At 40.9% G+C, this 27,062-nt stretch overlaps 1 protein-coding gene across 1 annotated transcript in view; it reads left to right on the top strand.

Annotated features, from left to right (window-relative positions):
* The window catches only part of ipo11 (importin 11), a 168,637-nt gene that overhangs the window by 41,728 nt on the left and 99,847 nt on the right, over window positions 1–27,062 (top strand). Inside the window, exons 9-15 of the mRNA XM_080003867.1 lie at window positions 123–315; window positions 3,185–3,337; window positions 4,589–4,632; window positions 8,896–8,986; window positions 10,612–10,659; window positions 12,258–12,363; window positions 21,835–21,961. Coding sequence (XP_079859993.1) covers window positions 123–315; window positions 3,185–3,337; window positions 4,589–4,632; window positions 8,896–8,986; window positions 10,612–10,659; window positions 12,258–12,363; window positions 21,835–21,961 — 762 coding nt within the window. The remainder of the gene's footprint in view (window positions 1–122; window positions 316–3,184; window positions 3,338–4,588; window positions 4,633–8,895; window positions 8,987–10,611; window positions 10,660–12,257; window positions 12,364–21,834; window positions 21,962–27,062) is intronic.

Here is a 27,062-nt window from a genome sequence, read left to right as displayed (position 1 = left end):
CCTATTACATCATCAATTTAATTTGTAGATTTGTGGCATGTCACACAAAATGTAACTTTTCTGGTAATTTCTGCTTTCTAACAATTCCATTTTCTCCTATTTTTGCCTTCCCTTCTCTGTAGCTGTTGGACTTCCTAGAGTACCACCCCTGTGCGTTCATCCCCCTAATCCAGCGCTCCCTGGAGTTCGCCGTCAGCTACGTTTTCACGCCGGCCGGGGAGGGCGTGACGTTCGAGCGCTTCACCGTTCAGTGCATGAACCTCATCAAGATGATTGTCAAGAATGACGCCTACAAACCTGCCAAGAACATCGATGGTAGGAAGCGAGGAGGGGAGAGGTTAAAAACACAAGGAAGTGATAATAGAATCTTGATAAGAGGGTGAAAAGGTGGTGTTCAGAGAGAAATTAATATTATAATGATGACAATCTTGATATTTCCCAGGGCATGACACCCACATTTAGAAGTGGTTGCCAAGTTGGCAACCATGCATCAGTTGTTGGTTGACAAATTTTAATCATCTTACCATTGAGTGCTAATGATTCTGTTGTTATCCAAGATAACTCATTTTTCCTTGGCAGAGGTTTTTGAACAGATAATGGCATATGGCGCAAATTTTTCCATACCGTTAATGTATGTGTGTGTATATATATATATATATATATATATATATATATATATATATATATATATATATATATATTTTTTTTTATATACCCTTATCAGTCCCACAAATTTGCATTTAGATGTTCAAATTTGCAATTTCTCTGCATTTACCCATCCTAGTATTTGACGTATCTAAGAGCAGTGGGCTGCCATATAGAGGCGCCGGGGGAGCAGTTAGGGGGTTAAGTGTCTTGCTCAAAGACACATCAGCACGCTACCAGGAGGAGCCGGGGATCAAACCGGCAACCTTCCGCTCACTAGACGACCCACTCTACCTCCTGAGGTACTGCCCCCCTATATATTTTTATTTAATTTTTTTTCTCGTGGGGGCCCCATTTACGGGGGCCCCTTGTACACAATTCCGCATTGTCTTTATGACTGATGAATCAAAAATTAAACAAATCTTTCAGATCCATTTACAAAAAGACTGTTAAATTTCTGTATTCTTCTACATACATTTTGGCACCAGGCGGGGCATTCCCGATGAAAATCCCTTCACTTTTCATGTAATTCAGGCCATCACAGGGCCTCCAGCACTTCATCGACAGCGCGGTGCAGAGCTCAGGCTTTGTTCTGCCAGCAATCGGGGTTGTTAGGAGAGCCTTGTTGATGGTCTCTCTTTGGCGCTTGCTAGCAGTCAGTGAAAATGGAGCAATATTCTGGCGCTCTTTTGACCTGGTTTTTCCCCATCATTGGGGGAAAAAAGTCTTGTCAGATTCCAGAGCCAAGTCCCTCGTTAAGTTTGAACTAGTTTCCTCTTCAAACTTGGTTTTTTTTTGGGGAGCGGCGCTGACACTGCTAAAGAGATAGTTTGAACATGATTTAGATAGCGGGGCGCAGAGCAGCTGTCTGACTTATTAGAGCTCAGCTGTCAGTCAGGCAGACTGACAAGGAGGCGGACTGACCTCTGTGTGTGTGTGTGTGTGTGTGTGTGTGTGTGTGTGTGTGTGTGTGTGTGTGTGTGTGTGTGTGTGTGTGTGTGTGTGTGTGTGTGTGTGTGTGTGTGTGTGTGTGTGTGTGTGTGTGTGTTTCTGAAGCCATTGGCACTGTGCTGATAGGGCTGGATCTCTAATGATGTGGGTGTGTGAGGAAATGCAAGTTGAGTGGTGGTGGAAGTATCAGTTCTCTTTTTGTTTTTCACCCCAGACCACATTAAACATTGTATGAACTGGAGTTTCTCGGGGCCGACTTTCAGTCACTGTTGTTGTTCACTCTCACATTCTCAATACTGAGGTCGTGAGAATGGTGCCATTTATCTTTTGAGCAGTCTTAAGGGGGCGACGGCTGTAACCATGAAGCATGATTAATGTCCTCTCACAAGACGGGAGGCTCTTGGTACATTCAGATGTTTTTACGGTGCCAAAAAGGCATTGTCACAACTTATCAAAAGTAGGATCTCATAATGAGTTTTGTTCACAGTTGCACACACGGGATGGCTGCTTACGGCAAACCAAACTGGACAAATTGCATCTCTGCGGTGCAAATTTCGTGTAATTGCAAATTAGAAGTAATTGCCCTTGTCAGGGCATTTTGTGTATTTATAGGAGGTTTAGGCTCTTTTTGTAGAGTACTGAGTACTCACTCTTGTTCTTATGCCTAAATTGAGTACCAAATTGATTACTGGAATAACAGTCCGATGAGTGACTTTAAAAAGCCTTTGTCTATATTATTTTCCGTAATTGATTGATTCATTACTATGGAAAATATGATATAACATTAAACTGTCTCTGGGTTCCAGAGATAAAGCTTGTAACGCAAACTCAATCCAACTACGTCATGTTAAGTTCGCGCCGACTAAAGAATTTCCCAAAGTGACTTTGGTACAAATGTATGAACACAGTGTGAGAGGTGATAGCAGTGTCACTATCTGTGAATCCCTATTAGGAGGCTTTAACACAAAATGTAATGCGCTGATTTCAACGGCATTATTACAGCTATTAGTGAAAATGTGTTCCGTCAGAGTTTAGGTCATGCAGGAGGCTTTAATATGTCTTGCGTAGGAAATTAACAAAGCTGTTGTTTAATGGTTGGAACTGTGAGATCATAACAGGGCACAGCCTGACTTTATTTTCGGAAGAGACAATAAAATACAACTCTATTGTGATGTGTCTATTAAGGCTTGGCGATATAATTTATATTATATTGATTATTGTGATATAAGACTAGATATCACCTGGGATTTGGGTAATCGTAAGATCATGATATAGTTAAATATTGTCGTTAAGGACGCATTTGGATGCACATAATTCATAGCTCTAGCTGTTCTAATTAATATCTCTACTTGCTTGATTATGCATATAAACATTATTAATGATTGTTTCTCAAATATTGCACCAATAGTCAAATTATTGATATTGATGTGTTCAGTATAAATATTGTGATATCTTATTTAGTCAATACTGCCCTAGTGTGTATTGTTTTTAGTTGCTGCTGGTCTTGTTGAATATGCCTGTGAAATTGTAGGAAGCATTTGGAAAATATAAAAAGTCTTAACCGTTACTTCCCACTTCCCTCGTCCAGACAGTAAGCCGGAGAGTCTGGAGGCTCACAGGATAAAGACGGCCTTCTTCACACACCCGACACTGACCGAGATCGGCCGGCGTCTTGTCTCACACTACTTCCTCCTTACAGAGGAGGAGCTGACGATGTGGGAAGAGGACCCCGAGAGCTTTGGTACGAGAGCATCCAAGGGCACACGTGGGCAGTCAGACAAAACACATGGTAGTGACAGGCACTGGGGAATCTCACACACACGCACACACGCACACAACCACAAGATGAACTGCATCTGTCACCCGATACTAGCCAGGAGCTCCAGAGCAGTGTCTCCTAATCGACACCATTTTTCATTTCTCTGTCATAATATGAAAGCTCCGTGATGCTCTGCAGCGGTGGCAGCGTGACACCCAGCTCATTCTCCTACAGGGTTAACATCGCACCCAGATATAATCGGAGAGAGAAATATGATGCATTTAGATGTTCAAATATCTTTTTCTTCCTCTTCTCTTTTCCTCGCCTCTGTGCCCCTCTTCTCCACTGTATGTATTTCTCCCCTCCCCTCCTTATTTTTTGTCTTCCCACTCCCACCTCACCCGCCCCGGTTTTGATGCACTTAGCTTTTACAATGGGATTAGATTTACTAAGTTGACACATTTCACAAACTCTAATCGTATCCCAACAGCGCTGTTCCCTCACCGTCATTATATCGTCGAATATTTCACCAAAGGTTTGATGCTTACACCAGAAAGCTATATTGCTGGTTCGATTCAGCACTACTGGAGATCAGCCACAACATATAAACCACTGGTGAAGGTGAAGTGAATAACATTGATCATCTTGTTCCAATGGCCTGACCTGTCCATGGATACAATATATTAGGCAGCAAGTGAAGTTGATGAGTTGGAAGCAGGAACTTGACTTGGCCTCCAAATTCCCCAGATCTCAATCTGGCCAAGCATCGGTGGGATGTGCTCGAACAACAAACCTGATCCAATGGGGGCCCCACATCCATAGATCAGGTCAAGAGGACTTAAAGGATCTGCTGTTACCATCTTGGTGCCAGATACCACAGGCCACCTTCAGAGGTCTGGTGGAGTCCATGCCTGGACAGGTCAGAGCTGTTTTGGTGGCACGAGGGGGCGCTACACAATATTAGGCAGGTGGTTTAAATGTTGTGGCTGATCGGTGCAGATTGATACAGTGAATTTAAAGTCACTCGAGTGGAACCGCCGTACATGGACATGGTCATTAGTTTAATTGCTACTATTCTGTAGGTTTTCTTTGTGAGATTTTAATTAGCCCATATAATCAAATTTAATTAGATGCTTGAGCCTATTCACTTTTTTTGGGGCAATATCAGTTCTCTCTTTTACATGCTCTCCTCTTTCTCACCTCTATTGTCTTTCATCTTTTTTTATTTAACAGCTGTTGAAGAAACTGGCGGTGACTCCTGGAAATACAGTCTACGGGTGAGTGCAGAAAAAACATAAAATGAATTGGTGTGAACATAATTGCGTCATGGTCCACCCAGTAATAACCTCACCTCAGCTGTATGGCAAGTTAGTAGAGCGACTCTCCATGTGATTGAGGCAGCACACCTTGCCTACTCTGTTTGTGTGACTGGCTTTATGAACACCCATCAACCATTTTATGCAATTCTGACAGGTGGGACACCTAACTAACTTCCAGATTTTTCCTTGCAGCTAGCATGTTATGTTAGCAGTTTCCAGGGCAATTAATAATACATAGCCTACATACCTAGACCCCAAGGACACCTACGTATATCATAATATGATATATGTGTTCAGCATTCAAGTATATTCTACCTGAGTGCTGTGTTGGCGCCAGTATTTCTGCAGACTGCCCAGAGCATCCTGAGGGCATCAGTAATGTTTGTAGACAGAGCCCAACTGTGATTTATGATCCCTGCCACAATGGGCTCACTCTGCTCCTTCTTCTCGTATCTGTCATCATCACAGCGGGGACAATATATTCCCCTACCTGCAAAAAACTACAAGAGCGACCGAACACCGGGGTCCTTAGCTGGATAGGTAGACAGAACAATGAGGAGATGAATGGCGGTGGCCCTGGGGTTAGCCACGGTGCAGCTGTCAATGCTGCTCCTCACATCCGGGGATGGGTTAAACGCAGAAGACAAATTTGGAGTGGATGAAAATGTGCTCGGAAAATGAATGGACTCTTCCGTGCCCCTGGTACTTTAAAACATTGCCGCTTTCGGAACAATGTTCTGCTTGCACAAAAGGTTGGGTTCCATCTCACGGTTTCCTCCTATAATGAATCAGTTACACAGGCATTGTTGTTAGAGAAATTGTTTAAAGTCCAAAATGTTTTAAGTTGCCAGAAGTTAACACAGTGTGATCTGGTCTGGAAAACTGTAGTTGGCATCATTATTGGCCATCATCACATTTAACGGCAAGCCCGTCTTACTCTTACGTCTATACTCCCACAAGTAGACCATATTAAGTTCAGACTTACTGGTTGAATGTTATAGCACAAGTAAGTACTGATGAATGTTTATCCATTGGGAGATTTTTTTTGTCTTAAATTTTTGTGTAAAATATTTAAATGTTTGTATGCACCGTGTTTCGGATGATGTGGCATTAATGGGAAAAACCTTAAAAACAGCTGGTTGTCCCCAAAGCTTTACAGGTCTGGCTAATTAAATGTTGACCTTTTGACTGGTTTACTTTTTTCTTCATTTTTTCTGTCCATGTTTTGTGTATAACGTCTTCTGTCATCTTACTTGCTATTTTATTTATTTTTTTGACATTGTCTGCCTGCCCTCTTTTTCTTTTCATCATCCTGCGGCTTGCGTTAAGCCTCACTCTGCTTGCATTCAACACTCAGGCTTCAGATCTCCGACATGCGCTCGGCTAATTCTTTGTTGTGCAGTCGGCTCCTCAACTCTCCGGCCTCCCCACCCCATAATGTGCGGTCCCTGCTCTTTCAAATCACGCTTCAGCAAAACTCCGCAACGCAGAGTGCTGTTTTTTTTTTTTGGTTTTTTTTTATCAATTACCAGGATTTCTGACCTCTTACATCTCCCTGTTTTTCCCCACATTAAATCCATACTATGAGCATTAGTGCAACGCCGACTGTTTTTTCCCCAATAAATCCCAAATTTGTCATTTTCAAGCTTGGCTGCCTCAAATATAAGTTGTTTTGCGTATTCATTAATTGTATGACATTTACAGCTCATTAAGTAAGCAGCTCAAAGAGAAATGTCTCAGAAAGCTATTACTCCCGTGCCACAAATAGACACTGACTTTTTTTCCTCCACGCTGTTTGACTGCACACACCTCTCCTTATCACACCGCCGACCAGCTGCCTCTTAACACCTTGGCGTACGTCCCCTCAACTTCAACATAACACAGCCAACAGAGGTGTTTTGTCATGGGTGTTTTATGGATGGAATGCCACTTTCTACCTGTGGCTAACATGGCCGCCAACTGTAAGGCCTGATTATAGACTTTCCCCCTCTCAGTTGGAGAGGAAGTCTATAATCAATAGGTTTTGATGGGGGAGAAGTCGATAAATCAGGCCTTAGAATTGCTGCTCGTCGCCCGGCGGATTGGTGATATTGAGTTTTTGTTTTCCCTACTGTCCGGATGTATCATCTTAACAAGGATGTCAACCGACCCCTGACCTCCTTTCACAAAGGGTAATTGGTCAGGTCCCTTTTGTCAGTGAGCGAGCAGACTTGCATTCAGGCGCACGCCGGAGGCTTTGGGGGCTTTCATGATTACCTTCCGGCACGTCCTTCCAGAGGAGAGAACAAAGCCGACGTGTTCCAATACCACAAAGCTGCTACGTCCAGACCCAAGCAGCTAAACTGAGCATCACTCAAAATATATATTTTTTTATATTCATGAAATTCATAGTCATGTGGCTACATACCTGTATCTTATGGGTTTTTGCAACATAACCCGTTGAAGAGAACCACCAAAATAAGAAATTAATCACTGTAAACCCCGTTTCCAGGTCGTTCTGAAACAGGCTTTCTCGCTTTCTTTGTTTGAGTTGAGTTTGGTTTAGATATTGGAGGAACAACGCGTTGAGAGCACTCAGACACACACACACACGCCTGTTACCGGGGTGTGGGGGGGGATAATTACACAATTTGATCCTTTTATTTTTTTTATTTTGCCTAATGAAGCGATTGTTTTAACCAAACCTCCGCACTGCCCCGCGGTGAGACCCGGTGCTCCGTCCCGGGCCGTGTTTGCAAATGGCTTCTTTAAGGTCCTTTGGCTTGCCGGTGTGTCTGGTCTAAAACCAAAATAATCCCATATCGAATTGCAGAGGGAGTGGAAGACCGGGGCCCATGGAGAGGCTCATCGTGGCGTCCGCCCTCCACTTTGGGGCTGAATTTTGGTCCAAATTACCAAAATACATGACCAAAAAGAAGGAGTTTACATTTATTTGATCTTTCTCCAATGATAGCTATATTGGCATTTCCAGTTGGTGTGGATTTTGGTACACACCAACACTTTGGCCACTAATTACCTTATTGATGGAATTTAAGACAGATTATTCAGATTAATTCAGATTATTTTATGTATGTGTGGGTGGGAATTAACAGTAGAAAAGTATGCCTTTCCTCTTCTGTCTGGTGTGTCACTTTTGACATCATGAACGTGTCGGAAAAGGGGCTTGTCATGATTCCAGTGTGTTTGGGGAACCAAAAAACAGAAGCCCCGTGGAGTATCCATGCCCGTAGCCACGCGCCGGCAGATGCCGGTCCTCCAGCAGCTGGGAGCGTGGGGAGTTCTCTACTGCGCTCCCCACAGAACGGTCCCCACACTCAAAAAATGTCATGTCCCTTAACTTCTGATTTAGATTTTTGATTCTTAATATATTGATATGAAACAACGCACCACCGTCCGGAATTTCAACGCGTGTCGTGCCGGTAAATAGGCGGAAATTTTCGCGTCTACCCGGGTGTCATGTTTCCATCATCGCTGATGGGAGCCAGAGCCGAAAAATACCCGTGACTATTGCAGATTCATTGTTGGGGAATGAAACCCGGGTATAACCTTTCCCAATAATGACAAATGCCAGATGTAAGCGGGTGTTACTGGGTTGCACAGAACATGTGCAAGATGTACATGAAATCCTGCTATACACTGACAATATAATCTACAGAAAATAGGCTATGTTTATAATATTTGTTCAAGGGAAAATGTCTGCACACCCAGTTGGTGTTTGTCAAAAAATACTTTTATACTCTACTACTTTTTTTTTTTTTTCCCAGGCCGTTGCGACCAATGAATATGTTTAGTTGCACTTGACAGATTTTTGATCGCACTCTGGAGCCCTGACTTTACGCTACATGATAGCCAGCTAAATATTCCCTCGGAATTATTAGCAAGAGTAGAGTTGGAGATTTCTGTATTTCTCATTTACATTTTTTATTATTTTTGCAACAGCGCTTTTATTTTATGGCGCTTTCTTTTTTACTTTGTTCTGTGTCTGAAAACCCTAAGGGGTCGTCTGCCGGTTTTCGTTTTTGAAAATAATCGCACATAGGCATGCACTCTGCCAATATCACATTAACGCTTTGTTGAACTGTGTGCTTCAGTTTAATGAGTTTCTTTGTATTTATTTACCCCACAACCTCCCCCCTCTCTTTATCTATCTCTCTCTCTCTCGCACGCACCCTGTTCCACTCTAAGAGCTTTGATTTTTCTTAACCCACATTCTCTTTCTAGCCCTGCACCGAAGTGCTGTTCCTGGATATCTTTCACAACTACAGCCAGACCCTGACACCGGTGCTGCTGGAGATGGTTCAAAATCTTCAAGGTCAGTCGTCCGTCTAGCGCTAATTCAGAAACATGAATGTGCTCCATGCTCAAAGCAAATTGACCTCCCCTCCAAACCTTTATTGGAGACTTCTTTTAATATTTGTTTTCATTCGGATGAAACACAACCGCTTGGTGCCCACTCTTGTGCACCTCGACCGGTTTTTATTTTGCTCTATGGCAGAGGTCCTTTAACTCTATGTCCAGACAACACATGAACACTCTCAAGCCTGTACTGTGTGTCACTTGAAATCTAGAGTTTTTATCAGGAACCTCTTTATTTGTCACATGACTGTTACCTCCCTCATTAACATGGTTGGGGACTTTTGCACACACACACACACACACACACACACACACGCAAAGACGCGCGCGCACACACACACACACACACACACACACACACACACACACACACACGCAAAGACGCGCGCACACACACACACACACACACACACACACACACACACACACACACACACGAAACTCACACGGCCCACATTCTTTCTCCAGGCTCCCGTTGGTCCCTGCGTGTGTTTGTGGTGTTGTGGCTGAATTAGTGGAAGCAGTGCTCAAACAGGGGGAATTACAGGCACCGCTCTCGCAAGCCGCCTCCACGTTCAGCGGACAGAGTGGAAATGGGTTCTGTCGGCATGAGGTGGAGCGCCAAATTGGATAATTCTATGGTAGAGGAGAGGAGCGTATCGATTTTTGACCTGAAGTACACAAAAAGAAGCACTAATGGAGACGGCTAAAGAAATTACTGGGGCAACAGAGCTGGGACAGTGATCTAGTGAAATGGAGTCATTGTGCTCTTGTGGAGTCCTGATATTTTATTGAGTTAGATTTGCCAGTTATTATTCGTTTTATTTTTATTATTTATATGTATATTTTTTCTTTTTCCATTCAAAACACCACGCAGGGCTGACAATACCAAACAAGTCTTGCCTTTGATACATTCTGGCGAAGCAGCATTTCTTCAACATCATCGTAAATCTTAAATATAATCAATAATAATAATAAAAATAATTTAATAATAGAGTTGTAGGGGTGACATAGATCACTGTGCCCTATGTCGTGCAGGGTTGTCAAAATGGATTACTTAAAAGTCATTATACAAAATCATATTGGGTTACCTGGAGAATCTACTGACCGTATATAGGCCTGCTGCGTTCTGTTGTTCAAAATAAAATAAAAAACATGACGTAAATTGAGTTATCCAAGCCTCTTCCTCACTACACTGGCATAAGTCATGGGTGTTTTGCAGAGTCGGGTGAAAGGTAAAACATGCCTGTTTTTGGTCAGAACTGTGGGCAAAATGAGTGCAAATATTTGGTTGTTACACCACCTTTGGTTGTATGTGAAGCTCTCCATGCGGGTTATTTCCTCAGATCATTCTCAGTGTTCAGATATGCTCCTAACCAATGCTCCTTAACATTAGTACTCCTTCACAAATGTGCTGCTAATGTGCGACTATCTGCAGTGTAGTCGCAGGCTGCTGGGAACCAGTGGGTTAGGAAATGTCTTTTTATGTTTAATTAATCTTTTCTTAAAGTAGAGTCTGTGAAGCTGAAACTATGCTACATGAATTAAGTGGAGTTGACAGCGTACAATATGTCTTTGCAGGCCCGACCAGTGTGGAGGATCCTGTTCAGTTACTGATGAAGGATGCCGGTGAGTTGAGCTTCAATCTTTCAAATTACGTTTCAAAGGCTGATCAAGACAAACACGTTTGGAGACATTTTATGAGACAAAAGCAATTCTTTAATTTTTTTTCGATAGGGATCAGGGTCCATCCAGGGTCCATGATTCTGGCAGCCCAGTCTCATGAGGTAGTTGTGAGGGGAAAGAAAAAAAACTTTTATGAAAAAATATAATTTGTCAACTTTTTGTCAATACGATTACTTTAATGTCGCTGGAATGACATTTAGCGAGGAATTTGATGAGGGAATCCATGGCGATGTCTCACACTATCAAATCCCTGTCCTTGGAAATAACCCATTTGTTCCAAAAGGAAGCCATATCTGTTGTTCCTCCAGAAGAGAGGGACAAGGATGGATACTATCGCTCCATCTACTCTTCCTCTACTCTACCGTTACTCTACTGAACCTGTATCTATTGGGAATTTTGATGAGGGAATACAGGATATTAGGCAATATCTTGACGCACATAAGATATTATTGGATTAATTTGTCAATGTAGCTTTCTTCATTAGGGTGCTAACTCCATTTCTCTCTCCCTCCATTCCATGTCAATCCACTGTCCCTTTCCATCTCTCCATCCCTCCCTCCCTCTCTCCCTCCCTCCCAGTTCAATTTATAACTCTGGCAGGTCAGGGTTGCCTCCCTGGGGTGTCTGTGGGTTAGACAGCTGAATCACAGGGAATTATGTTAACCCGGTAAAAGTCTCTCTTAAAGGGCTGCTGCCTTTTATGGTTCTTGCCTTTTTACTGACAATGCTGCTGCTGATTCAATACCACAGCGGTGGTTAAGCCTAAACTTATGACTTCTGTCTCAAACAGTCTGGTATTCCCCGACATTTTCAGCCATAGACCACTGAAACGACTAACTATTTAGAAGACAAATTGGCATGGCTGCAGTAAAAAAAAATCATGTAGCTCTTAAAAACTACAACCAGTTCTTTAAATGCAGTAGAACTTATTATTCGCAGTACTTAAGAAAGGATTAAAGGGGCAGCTGACATAATTTGTGCTTTTACTTCTTGAAAAGAGGCATTTAAAACGGTCTATTGACTTCTTACCTGACACTTTAAAATTGCCAGGCCAGGGGAATGGCCTGCAGCTGTATATGCTGTTGGATCACTCCGCTGACACCTGTAGACTGCAACAACTCTCACAATTAGGTTTTATTAGCCAAGTATGCTTAGACATACACGGGCTATGACTCCGGTTGCCAGTGACTCTGATTTTCCCACCCAACATAGAGTAAAATGTAAAAAAAAAAAAAAAAAAAAGGAATTAAGATCAATTATAAATTATATTTGCAATGCGTGCAACAAGTTTTACCTGTCTGTCTTTCCTTCTGTGTGTGCGTGTGCCTTTGACCCTTTCACCGTCTGCTTGTTCCTCTCTCTTCATCTTCATTCACTCCTTCCCTTGATGTTCCAAGGGCTTTATTGTCGTCAGATACTTGAGACTGTGAGCATTATGATCACACCTTCCGTCTTCTTACGTTTCAGAAAAAACCTCCTCCCTTGTTTTCCATACCGTGATAAATGGTAATGGTTGTGTACATTTTATGTTTGGCCCACAGTGTACAATGCGGTCGGACTGGCTGCCTATGAGCTGTTTGACAACGTGGACTTTGACCAGTGGTTCAAGAATCAGCTTCTTGGGGAGCTACAAGTCAGCCATCACAGGTACTTTTCTCCACATGACTGAAAGTGAAACGCCAATATTTTCACTTCTTACTTCACTCATCATGCATTTTGTTATCTCTTTACTTTTAAAAAATATTCTAGGTATAAATGGTAGAATTCTGTGTTTCCTTAAAGGAGTGCCTCCGAGTTTATTGAATATCATACTATTAAAAGTAATGGCATAAGTACATCCATATTTTACCAAGTTTTGCATCGTATATAGCATACACTTATAAATAAGTTAAATCCACAAGTTCAAACAACAATTCCTTGCTGTTTAGCATTTATAGCTTAGGAGCAAAAGCGGCATGTGAGCCAAGACTTACACAACACCCAGCTGCTGCAGTCAAATTAGGAGCTGCTTCATTATGAATTGCTTTATTCTGAAATGCTGCTTATATTTTCGCAGGCACACTTCTCAGAGATACATGTTTCACTCAGAAAGCAAAAGGTGGCCTCTTATGATATAGCTGTGGAACAGTTGTAAGGCAATTCGTCAAAAGGCAACAGAAACCGGTCCAGAAAGTATGGAAAAAAACTAAAACTGGCAGATTATGGTAGGACATCGTAACAATGGACCATAAGTTCAAAAGGATGTTTGGAGAAATTGTGTGGAGCAGGAGGGAGGTGGAGAGTGGAGTGATGAACAAAGCAGTGCCTGGGACACAAACCTACACACACACACACACACACACACACACACGCACACACACACACACACACACACACACACACACACACACACACACACACACACACACACACACACACTCATACTCACTCAGACCTGTGAACCTCTACAGACCATCAAAAGAAATGGCTAACGGGCCACTCGAGGGGACGGTGGATGTTGCCATGGAGCAGGTGTGCCGATGTCACTGCGGCACATGGTGCAGGTGCAAATAAGGCTTCCACTTTTCGTTTGTGTCCCTTCATTGTTATTTTCCCTTTTCTCTCCTTCATGCGTCATGTCTTTCAGCAGCGAGACATAATGTATGGCCGTGCGAGATCGAAAACCCTTATTGACTTGACGTACAGCCGCGCTGTTTTCTTTTACCCCCGTCACTACATGACTACCCTTTAGATTTTTCCCTAATTTGAACAAGCCTCATTCATAGACAGCGCAATTTGAAAACGGCAGCAAAGTGGCAAGTGCTATGGGGTGTGTCTACACACCTAGATATTTCTCTCTCTCTCGGTTTGTCTGTCCCCCCCAATTTGTCAATTTCATTTCAAATTTTCTTTCTTGGCATTACAAGTATTCTTACATTGCCAAAGCATAACAAGACATTTACATTACTTATAATAGCAACATGAATTACAACAATAATAATATTGATGATGGTGATAATGATAATAAATATAGCTGCAGGCAGCAAAACACTGTCCAGTTTTTTCCTTGTAAGTATGTATTACAATTTTTTTGTTTCTATGAAATGCATCACAAGTTACAAAAGTTACCAACATCGTGGACTTGCATCTAGACCAAATCTGCATGTTTCTCTTCTGGCGTTCAGTTTAAATATTCCTGAAGAACGGTGTATTAAGAATTATGATCGTTCCTTGGTGACGCAGTACACTGTGTCACCCAGTAATTTTAGTGGGAACTTTGTTCCTTGAATTACATTTTCAACAAGTAAAGTTTCCATGAGATGCAAAAAAACATTGTATTTCTGTGAGTAATCACCATATCACAGCTTCTATTTTTCCGATGCCTCGTTGGATCTTGAACGCATCACTCACTTGTACATTCAAGTGGACTCGACTCGACTTGGTCACAAGTTTTTGTGGACTGCTATTTTTTGTATATTTCATTAATCTGGAAAAGTAATGGGGACCAAAGAGATAAAATATCAATCAAACAGATCCACAGACATCTACCAGGTAAGAAGATACATAAGCAGACACACAAACGGCTAGTTAGTAATCTCTTACCACTACAGAGCGACGGAGTCTAGTCCGCACACTGGACGCGGGGCCAATGTACATTCTAAATAAGAACCTGCACATTTATAGTAAATAATATGAAAACGTCATGAAGCGTGTTACTCTAAATGTCATCTAGTTCGTTTTGTTTGTCGGTCAGGCACGACCACCTGAATACTTGGGGTGAAATTTGGTCGGTTTTTAATTAATTTCTGCTCCATATGTGGATGGATTTGGATGAAACTTAAACCATGAGATGTTTGTGACATAGTTTTAACGACACCTCAATCGTTTTCATAGCTTATGACATTGCTGTCTTCCGGATACTTTGATCCCTGTTGTATATATTTTGGCGTTCGACGAATTAGACTGTGTCTGTGACTTGGGTCAAATTTGTTTGGTTTTTCTCTAATTTCTGCTCCGTATGTGGATTGATTTGCATTAAACTAAGACCACGAGGTGTTTGTGACATACCCGTTCTAACGAGACGTTACCTTGTTCATAGCTTCTGACCTTCTGTTCCAAATAGATTTGGCTTTAAAAATTCCAAGTACTAACATTTATTAGGGGTCAATAGCAATAATAATAATAATAATCTCTCTCTCTCTGTCACACACAGACAAACCCTGTAGTGCACACATCATTTCCACACATACACAAAGTACTATTTTAGCGACTTCAAATCAAGAGCAATTAAAACGCAAAACTACAATAACTCAATAGCTATATATACAGTTTGGACACTTGTAACAGTTTTATTCGAAGGATCCTTTGAAACAATTTTTTCCTCCCCTAAAATAAAGCTGAAGCCTGGTATATAGTATATTTCAACTCCCGACGATTGCCTGTTCGCACGAGCTGCTGATCTAAGCTGTTTTTGTCAGATGGTGGACGTCTCCTCAGCATTAAGAAGAGCTTTGCAAATTGGCAGTGTAGATTCCATGATGAGACAAGTGCACGGACATCTCTGATAATCTCTCGTTGAGTGGCATTTCTCCTGCTGCGTGTGTGTGTGTTGGCTAGAAAGCTCACAAGCACGTACCCCATTCCAACTTGATCACAGTCCCCTCCGTTCATAACACCCTCCATGGTGGATGAGTCAGAGCAGCAAGCGCAGAAATAAGATATAATCCCAGTTCCAGATAATTGTGACGTTCTGATCAAAGGTATTGAATGTTATGAACGGTCAGGCACTCTTCAAAAGCGGACTTGTGGTTTTGTGTATATTGATGTGTTGGTCTGCTTTGGTAATATTATTTGTTCAGTATCGTAGCGCGCTGGGCCAATTCTCCCAGGTTGGGAGAATTAATCTGAAATCCGCCTCCAGATTGTTCATCCACCCCCTCTACTTTGTATGGAGATTCTGTGTGTTTGTGTTTTGTCTGGGGAAATGTAGCCCTAATCCGTTGGGCTGAAGCCATACTGTTGCATTATCCTCGTTCCGTACAGTCTACCGACCAGGCGGTCTCACATACGCATGCATGCACACCATCAAAACATAACATGAATACTTTGGAGGAAAATGTATCTGCATTTTAAGGCCAATTCCACTTTTCATCTATCTTCTCTACTATCTACTCATAATGTTTTTTCTCTGGCATGCCCTGCTGCAGTACATTTGTTTCACTGCACTAATGAGGGGAATGCAATCCCCCTGTATTTTAACAAATAACTAATTTTACGCATCAATAGTTCACAATTTTAACCCCTTTGCGACTGAGTGACAGCCTGACTACATCCTTTTGATTGAAATTCTTGTGAGAGAGTCAACCATCTATTTTGGAAAAACCCACCATCTCATCAGTTTGGTTTCAGTGGCAGCTCTTCAATATTGGCACCAACTAGCAGTAGTCTGTAGTTAGCAATAACAAGCAGACATTTAATCGGTTGATTTATTGGTACAGTTTTATGCTCATATAATGTGTGTAATTTCCAATGACTGTCCTTGTTCTTTTTTGTTAAGGGACAAGACGGCATGTGGTGTCCAAGTTTCCCTGACCAATCCAAACATGCATGCACATCATACACTCAAATGTATTTGCACAAGCACGGTAAAGGTGAACTTTTCATAATAGGTCCCCTTTAAATGGCTCTAAAGTACTGAGAAAAGTGAAAACCTAACACATATACAATCCAAGCAAAAGATAGATTTTATGAAAGTGGAAAAATATATAAAATGACCGTTCTTGTTTTACAGCTTGCATGCAACATCGGTAGCTTACATCATTCACTCAAGTATCCATCTATACCCAAAACTTGATTGCGGCTCCAGAGTGAAGTTAACTGGCTCGAGGGGAGCGTGGTACAGGAGTCATTCAAATGTCTCGATAAAAAGTATTAATATTTATTTTTTCTTTCAATTCAGGAAAAAGTGGATTTTATAGGATGTTGCTAGAAAAAGTGTTTAAACATATGTATTTATTTTATTTTAGGCTCAAGTTGGTATTGGAGGTTGCGAAAAAGTATTTTAATTAGCTGTTGGCAAAACAAATTGTAAAACATGAATTAGCAAGATGGAGCATTCCTGTATCTAAATGAGGGGAATCTCATTCCACTGTCATTCCACTGTCAAAGTTAAATCATTATTTTTTTTTCATTGGAAAGTCGTGTACAATATTTGAAGACAGTCCCTCTTTAACTTTGTTTTCCAGTTTTCTACTATTGATTTGCGCATCCTTGCATGGACCCACAGAACCATTGCCCTCTTTTGGCATCTGTGCCCCCTCTCTTAGCCCTCTTGGTAATGGCTGTTGGTTCCATCATGGTGGTGGGATGTTCACAGCTCAGGGGTCTCATAAAAAGGGCAACGCATGAGATATAACAACCTACTCCACATGGGGGCCCACCTGTTGTTAGATAATGAGAGACCGTGTTAACAGCAAGGAAGTTATAGAGCGAGAGAGTTTAAGAGATGACGTTAATGTTCTGGTCTCCTATGAGGAACCTCATGTCATTAGAGCTGCTCCATAGGGTTTGCTCTAGACAGGCTGTGGGAGAGGGACCACCAGAGAGACAGGAGATGAGAGGGTTGTACCCCCTGTTGATGAACCAGCTAATGATAACTCTGTAGAGCAACTTGGTAGAGGGATCCTTTCATATCACGATCTCCTCGTTTTGCCCTCTAGGTTGGTGAATGGATGACGGACAGATTGAAAAGGTTGTTTGTCCGGTGGTAGTCTGTCATGTGTTAGTCATACCCCATAATACGAGAACTTTGGTGCACCCCCATGTTGCAATATGCTGCTCTTGCCTAAATGTCAGCTCCTTTCATCCATTCATCCGTGCAAAAACTATCTGTGTTTTTGAAGGAAGCTTGCAACTGGCCTTGGGCAGATCCTATTTTTTTTTTTCATAATATTTGAAGCAGTAGAGCTAGACTAAAGCCCCGTAATTACTTCCGATAAGGTAGTAATAATATTAGTACCTCGTACTTACTTCCTATAAGGTAGTAATAATATTACTACTACTACTACTACTACTACTACTACTACTACTACTATTACTTTCAATTAAGTTAATATCTTACCACAGAAAATTAGAATTTTTATTTACATTTTTAATGTGATGGGGCTTTAGGTTTTTTAACAAGCTTGTTTTATTGGTGCACATTTCTGCACTGGTCTGCGACATGTTCTTTGCTTTCTGTTGGTTTAAAGTTACATTCCGTGGATGATTACCTGTCTGTTTGCATCGCCCCATGGAATGTAGCTGTGGTATAAATATTAATGCCCACATCTGTCAGTGACACCGTTGTGTGCAACTGACATCTCTGGCCAAGCCCTTCATTCCCTATAAGCGCTCGCCCTGAAGAAGGATGTCACTTGTGTATTCGTGCACTCAAACATTCTCAACATTACCCGACTTGTGTGCATGGAGACACATGCCCACACACACTCACCGGCAACCATTTGCAATAACACCCACCCACCTGCACAACCATCCCACCCTCCACGTCGTCAATTGGAATGGCCTTCATACCTGTAATGAGTCATCACGACCAAAGAGGTTTCCTTGGTCTCTCTCTCTCGCTCACACACACGGCATCTTGAAATAGCCTTAAGGAGGTTTTACTGTCACCCCGACGAACAAAAGGATTCTTATCCTATGCTTCCCCAGGCTGATTTGTGTGTGCGTGTGTGTGCGTGTGTGTGTGTGCGTGTGTGTGTGCGTGTGCGTGTGTGTGTGTGTGTGTGTGTGTGTGTGTGTGTGTGTGTGTGTGTGTGTGTGTGTGTGTGTGTGTGTGTGTGTGTGTGTGTGTGTGTGTGTGTGTGTGTGTGTGTGTGTGTGTGTGTGTGTGTGTGCGCGTGCGCTGAATGATGTTGTCACTCATTCTGACAGTTTGACACCACTTTATGTGACTTGACCTTTTTGTGGACTTGTGTTGTTCCCCTTGCTGTCGAACATTAAAAAGACTCTTGTCCTCCTCATGCCTCCGCCTTCTGTCACATTTTTGCCAATCTTTCGGTTACCGCCGAGGAATGTAGCAAGAGTTTGTCTGTCTTTAGCTAGAGAACAATTGTATTTATTATTTAAAAAAATTCAGTCAGTGTGCATTACAAATACAGGATAAAACAGAAGTTTACAAAAATGCACAGGGATATGTTCAAATGAGGAATTATAAATCAGGTGAATCATAAATATATTTTAAAATGCGTGAATAATAATAATAATAATAATAATAATAATCAGACACACACAAAATAAATTCCCCATTTGTTTAATGGACTGTTCCCCCCCGCGGCACACAAACATGAAGTGACAAGCGGGAGCGAACTCAGCAGAGCAACTGAAAAGTTTCCCCAGAAGTCCTTGTACACAGGATGGAAGACAGTCAATGATTATAACCAAACAATGACAATTGCGCTTATATTTCTTATCCTCCTATAACATTCACCAGCAAAAAAAATGAAATACAAAAAATATATTTATATACAAAAAAATATGTGTGTGTTTGTGTGTGTGTATATAGGTGTGTATATATGTGTGTGTGTGATTGTATATATGTGTGTTTATATATAAATGTGTGTCTGTGTGTGATTGTGTGTATGTATGTGTGTGTGTGTGTGTGTGTGTGTGCGTATATACTGTTTATATGTATATATACAGTATGTATATGTGTGTATATACAGTGTGTGTGTGTGTGTGTGTGTGCGTATATACTGTTTATATGTATATATACAGTATGTATATGTGTGTATATACAGCGTGTGTGTGTGTGCGTATATACTGTTTATATGTATATATACAGTATCTATGTGTGTGTGTGTGTGTGTGTGTATATGTGTGTGTGTGTGTGTATATGTATGGATATATATATATATATATGTGTGTGTGTGTGTGTGTGTGTGTGTGTATGTATATGTATGGATGTATAAATATCTGTATAAATGTATATGTGTTTGTATATGTGTGTGTGTGTGTGTATATATCTATGCGTTTATAATACCCCGGTGACATCATGCAGACAGTGCGGTTATTGTTACAGCCCTGGTTGTTGCCATTGGCTACAAGGCCGTCAGTCAAAATACGAGTGAAATGACTAATGCAATTTATATATCGAACCATGGACTTAGATGATGCTATGTGTCCTATCAAAAAATGTAAAATAAGAGGATTTTTTCGAGCAAATCGGCTTTTTTTTTCCCCAACATGAAAATTAAAAAAAAAAAAATAACATTCAGGTGATTATTCGTCTGAATATGTGCTCCCCAAAAATGCACATAAATGCAGCATCCTGCATTAACCCTTATACACAAAACAGATTGTGATCAGTAATTTGTTGATAACTCATTTCCGATTTCACTGAGGGCCATTATGAGTGTGAGCATCCTCTTGCCAAGCTGCTGTTTGGAGCCCGATGGGGGGGGGGGTGGCACCGTCTAGAGTGAGGCTTGGACGTGTTCCAACGACCATTGTTCACCGTTACTGATAAATTAAAAATAAAAACATTGGCCCTTCCATACCTGCTCTTTCAAGCTGGAACAGCATCACAGGTTATTGGATCACTAAGGTCATGTAGCGCACAGATTAGTTTGTCTTAGTCTGCCTTTGTTTGCTTTTGAAAGTTATGTTGGCTGTGGCTGGTTTTGCACACGCTCCGCCGCTCCTGGGTATTTCAATGGGGGATTTCATAAGCGACGCGTGCTTTTAAGATGATGAAAAACTTGGTCCAAGTGGCGTTTAGCCCTAATGTTCTCGATCGTCTTGTTTTTGTTTTGTTTCGGGCTTGTTGTTTTTGTTTTTTTTCTGACAAAGATTGATTTGTGATCTTGTCGGAGGTCTGCTTACAAGTGTAAAGGGCAATTCTTTAAATCTGCGCAAGAGTATGGGGGAGGCGTGCAGCCAAGCTTTCTCTTTAATTACATGAATTAATCGTCTCTCTCATGAGCAACAACGCACTGATCGCGGGAGTGTGTCGGTCTGCTGGCTCCTCAAGAATGTTGTAACAACGAGCCGGCGATAGCATCGCCTTCTCTCCATTCCCCTGTCTCCGTCAAAGCAGCCCTCAAACAAGTCTCAGATACAAACATTGACAGATTCTGGGAGAGATACGCTTCTCATTTTCCTGAAAAACAATCCCAACATGACACTCGGGGGCTAATATCTGCCGCAGGTATTCATGAGCATTTGAATTTGTATCACCACCTCAGCCTCTTGTCTTTTTGTCCCCTCTTGTCTTTTTGTCGCCGCATTCTTTATCCTTTTTAGATTGCGTGCGTTTGTATAGGTAGGCAAGTGGGGGCGCGTGCGCACACACACGCGCGCACACACACACAACCAATATTTAGGTTTGGACCTTGGACCTTCTGCTCTCTCTCTCTCTCTCTCTCTCTCTCTCTCTCATCCTCCTTGGGTTTTGTTTTGAGCAAAATTTTATGTGAAAAGGAACATTCAATTGTAGTTTCCAATATCCTGTCAAATAGTCTCACTATCTGCACGACGCCGGGGAGCGTAATCTGGTGACATGCACATCCACACACAGCACCCACAGTGGCTTAGATAAGACATTGTCTCGCGGAGTTAGCTCTGTGTAGAGGGAGGGCGGGCAGCAACGTCGCTCCCTTTACCTTTGAGCACAAATTATACAGCAATACCGAGTAGGCACGGGCAATGATAAAGACATAGGTGCTATGCAACAAGGAATGGAAGTGCTGATTCCTTCACATAAAATCATATTTAATAGCGCCGTGAGTAGCTCCTTTTTGAAGATGAGATTAGGGAACCAGCTGGTTCATTCATCTAAATTGCGATAAGGATGAAGAGTAGAGGGGAAGTGCCTCTTCTCCGCCACCAAGACTAACACGTGCCCTTTACCCTTTTCTCTCTCCTCTCTCTCTCTCTCTCTCTCTCTCTCACAACGTCTCTCCTCGCCTCCTCCTTCCCCTCCTTTCCCATTCCTCCTCTCTTGTGCGCTTTGCTGTTTTCCGTAAATACGTCTTTCCTTTCTCTTCCTGCTTTCTTCTCGCCACCGTACGTCTCTGTACATCTCTCTCTCGCTCTCTCTCTCTCGCTTTGCCTTGCCACTTCCCACCCTATTTCCTGCAGGTACAAGCTGATTCGTAGACGGGTCATCTGGCTGATAGGCCAGTGGATCTCTGTCAAGTTCAAATCTGACCTTCGACCTCTGCTCTATGAAGTCATACTGAGCCTCATGCAAGACCCTGACCTGGTGGTAAGATGCCGACGCACGCACGCACGCACGCACGCACAAACAAACACACACATGAACACCGTTACAAACGTGGTTCAACACCTTTATGTTGTTGGTTATTCTGCCACCTAACGCAACAACTACCTAAACCTCCCTTTTTTTAAGAGCACTCATCAAACAAACGAAAAATTGACTTTAGACTGTCTACCCCTCTGAAAACACATGCTGATTCATTCAAGTGTAATGAATGGAATGGTTGATTAAGTTTATACAAAGTGCCCACTCTGCAACACAAACCCTTGATTAATCACCTAGAACCAAAGCTATTAAACAATGGGCTTGGAGTCTGGTTTTTAATATACCTATATACCTATATAATATACAGTATATTGGATAATTAAAATAAATACATTATTGGCTACGGGCTATAATAAACAAATAAATAAACAGACACATGTATGTATGTATGTATGTATGTATATATATATATATATATATATATATATATATATATATATATATATATATATGTATCTATGTATATATGTTCAAGTTCAAGAGATTACTTGTCACCTACATATACATAAGGTCATACATATATGCAGTGAAATGTCATGACACCCGGTGATTACGCACAATAAGCTAAAATATGCGTTATTGACACGAGGCTCTCGCGCAGGCGTCCGCAAAGGGCGGCGCCACAATCGCGATGCTGGCTTCTATAATTATATAATAGAATTAATTGTCTGTATTAAATATACATTTAAATCCTCCTAAATGAAACTTACCTTAACTTACCTCACAGAGTAGAAGTCCTGACATGTCACAAAGCGTCAACTGGCTCAGGTGTGTGTGTGTGTACACACATTATATATTATTGGCTGAATGGTATTTATAATTTACTTTTTGTTCTTCCAGAAGTATACAGCTATGACGTAGCAGTGGTGTTTTCAGTTTTATTGCTGTTTTAAATGTTTAAGCTCAAATTGTAACTTGTCAATTTCAAGGTTATTATAAAAATTTGAGCAGTAGAGCAAGAGCTCTCACTCACTTGAATATGATTTGGGACGGTGGTAAAAAAAACCCCGAAAACACTTAAAGTTGTAATTTGCGTATCTGATTGAAATGTGTGACCGGTCAAATTCTGGGAACCATTCCTCAGAGAACTTGTACTCCTCAGTGTTATATGACATGGAATTTTAATTATATATATATATATATCACACCGCTTTAATCAAGGTTGTCATCATCTGTTGTTGACTTGTTGCCACTGTTGACATGAAAGATAATGAATAAACCGGAACACCAATCAGTCTGATCAATTCTATCTGCACCAAATAGAGCGCAGAAAAGAAAGATCATTTTCTTAAGATCTATCTATCTATTTCAGACTCATCTGGGCCATTTGGTTTAAATGGGAAAGCAACAGAGCTATGCTTGTTTGACATCTTGGCTTCTGTACTTCAGTGAAAGCAGTAATCAGGGAGGAAGCCTGATTGATTAGCCCTTACAATCAGTCTGCGTGGACCTTTCTAGGCTTTTTGGAGCTCCCCATTGAATGCAGACATCTGCCTTGAAACATTGTCTTTGGAAACACTTCAACACGTGGGAGGGAAAAGGTTGCATACATTTTTTGATTTTCTGTATTTGTGGTAACATTAGTACATCTTTGACTGAGAGATGCACCCAGAAGCACACCAACATTTTTATGGGGGGCATTTATCAATGATATTCATGAACTGAATCTCAGATGAGGTTCCCTTGCCAGTGGCCTACCATTGTGCACATTCCCCTATCCTCATTTCCAGAAACAGACTTTCCTTTCCAAAAGATCTGTTTTCTCACCCCTCTGTCACATTATAAGCTCCGAGGGGAGGAAGGCTAAAATATTTGGTTTATATATTTCCCTCGATCTCCAGGGCTTCTGCCTCCTCTGTGGTACAGGAGACTGTTTACCAGAATTTTCCGTTAAGCCAGCTTTGCCTGCATCGTGCTGTGATGCTCCTCAGCCGACTTGGCCCCATTTTACCCACTTGTCATCCAACTGGCACCACAGGAATGAACTGTCTTCAGAGGCTTTTGGGGCTTCCAAAAAATGTATTTTATGGCAGTTTTAACCAGTCTTTGTCGCCATAATCCATGCTCTGTCATGTTTTTTAGTAGTAGTATGTGCACTGTACAAAGTCGTGGCGGATTTCGGGCACAGGATATTATGGAAATTGAAGCTTTTATGATGATAAGTACAGAACATTGTGAACCTGTCAGCAAGTGAAGAGATGAGTGGCAACAAAGATGCACGCATTTAAAATTGCAATGGACCATAATCAAGACATGGTTATGACCGTTATGACGACATTTCCTCTCCGATGAATTTATCTTGTAGCAGTATTATGGAGGAGATTGGAATACCGATTTTTGTTTCTTCTAAAACCTTAAACCTTGCTTTTTGTTTTTACAATGCCTAATTGTTGAGCAATTGAGGGAAACACGTTCTTAAACATAAAAACAACAAAACAATTCTGCAAGTCATAAAAAAAAAGGTCATGAAAATGGAAACGGATTTAAATTAGTCAGCGACAGAGTTCTGTTATCTTGAGCATCAAGAGGCCATATTGGGACAATGTTGGTTCTGCTCACATCGTTGGGGGAAGTGTACCCACTTAATGCCACTGGTGTATTTGTCAGTAGCCCAGTTTCCGAGCACTTTCCAGAATTCAACTTTTCTATTTTTTCCCTTCGCCCACTCTAGCTGCTCACCCCAATTTTGTTTGGCGAACAGCGGTGCCAATCTGAGCTGTTGAATGGAAGCAAAGTGGGGTCATCTCATGCCTACAATTTTCCACAGCAAGTGATTAAGCAGCTGGTTAATATGGATTTATCGTTTTGCAACACAATTGATGGCAACATTCTCAGGTTATGCTGGATGCCAGTCAGCTCTCTGATCCCCACTGATGTTGGTTTGTTTTGATAATTAACTCAACTGTCCCTGTTCAATTATGGTAGGTATTTTGGCATCATGTCAGAAGTAGAGTGCAAACCTATCGTAAAAAAAAAAAAAATCCCTATCATTTTCTGTCTGAAAATCTAAATAACCACTAAAATCAAGATAAACTAAATATAATTTAACCTTAAGAAAAAGGCAACCATTAACTACATTCAGGCATCCATCTTCTCTCAACTTGTGAGTTAACACACAATTGAGGTTGCAATTTTCTCAACCCATGCTTCACTCGGCTTCTATCACATCATTTTTTGTCCAGATTAGTCAGACTTTCTCTTGTGTTGCAGACAGAGAAAGCACCGTTGCTAATTGCAGACAATTGTTTATTTTCAAATTTGGTTATTATAGTGTGGCCAAAAGAAAACCATTCATGATGCTTACACTGCGTATTAGTCATTGAAAGTCATTCTATACGATTGGTAATGGACCATTTTGCAGAATGGAAAAGCTTTAGCAAAATAGATGTCCTGAAAATAACTGTGTTTATAATTTCAAATGTTGTTTATAATTTCAAATTTTATTTAATTGTTTAAATGATTTATCTGTAATCAAAAACGTTACATCCTACCTTAATCATAAAAGCAATTAACTGTAGTTGCTGAGGACTCAGACATTAGACTCTGGGATTGAGGGAAGGAAAAAAAAAAAAAAAGAAATGCAAGCGTAACCCTGAAATTGGCATGACCAGTTCAATAGCCTGTCCTGCTATTTGTAGAAAGGAGATAAAACCAATTATTTACCTTTCCCTTTTCAGACTGCATTGCTAAATCCAATCAAATTTATGATATTAATGACTCACAAGACTAGAGTCATTATATGATCTTATAATTCTATTATCTTTACTAATAATGCAAATAATATTGCACTGTAAACAAATTGAATGGCTTTATTTCAATGTTCTAAAAATAATACTTAATTGCTTAAACATTGAAAGCAATTTTTCATAGCCCCAATGTCAACATACATTTTAAACATAGTCTCTTATTTAGCAGATATGAGAAATGTAATTGGGACCAGTCCTTTTCTGTATTAAACTCGTGGGCTGAATGAGAATGCAAATGTAGTGCTAGACATTTTTCTCCCTCCCAGACTTAAACACCCAATAATTCTACTACTACTACAAAATGATTTATTAAATAGCTATGGTTTTGAAAATGTCAAAACATTTGAGAATAAAACAATAAAATGGCATTCATAATTTTATCCAGTTGTTGATTGAGCAGTGAATTCTACAGGACAACATAGTTTGTCAATATTGTCTAGTTATCTCTGGGTAGCTGGTGAAATTACCTCAACGTGCAAGAAAATAAAAATAAAAAGCACACACCTTTATTCTAAGTGTGTTTTCTCCCATCAGGATAAAAACAACGGCAACATTACTCTACAGCGACTCAGTCCAAGTTAATTCTCATTCATTGCTTGACTATATCAAAGTATTTTATGAAGCTCTTTCATTTGTGCCCCGAGGCAGACATGAACAAAGCCTTTTCACTTGAAAGCTTCATGTAACGGAAAATGTACGGGTTAATGGACACAAACGGAGACAACTGGCATGATAGAAACCGGTATCAAGGATGGAGCTGAAATTGAAAAGGAAAAACATAAGAGATAAGTGAGCAGGATATGTTTCAAGATTCAAGAGGTTTATTCGTCGCATACATATACATACTTTCATACATACAGTATATGCAGTTAAATATCAATATGTGCGGAAAATATACAGCGCAGCCCGGTTTTGCTTTTTTTTTTTGTCAACTATTCAATAGAACATTTAACAGGGCTGGAAAATGTTACCCCATGATTTATTCATTTGGTTTATTGTGCAAATAGTGTGTGTCACAATGTTATTGCCCATGAAGTGACGCTTGTGTTACAGTACCCACTCAGACACATACTGTAGATATGCTCTCATATAAGCAGATGTAAAAAAACAGGTCAAAGTGTTGTATTTATCAAATGTACAGTATAACACAGGGTCATTCTGAACAGGGACATTCTTGTGACATGGCAAGCGAAAACTACGTAGAAAGCATTAAAAATTAAGATATTAAATTATTGAGTCACAAATAAGGGCAGAAATAGCTAAATATGGCAAGAACAGCAAAAATATACACGATAACA

The sequence above is a fragment of the Zeus faber genome (assembly GCF_960531495.2).
Source record: "Zeus faber genome assembly, chromosome: 7".
In the NCBI taxonomy this organism is placed as follows: Eukaryota; Metazoa; Chordata; class Actinopteri; order Zeiformes; family Zeidae; genus Zeus; species Zeus faber.
This window is presented reverse-complemented; position numbering and strand designations above follow the sequence as displayed.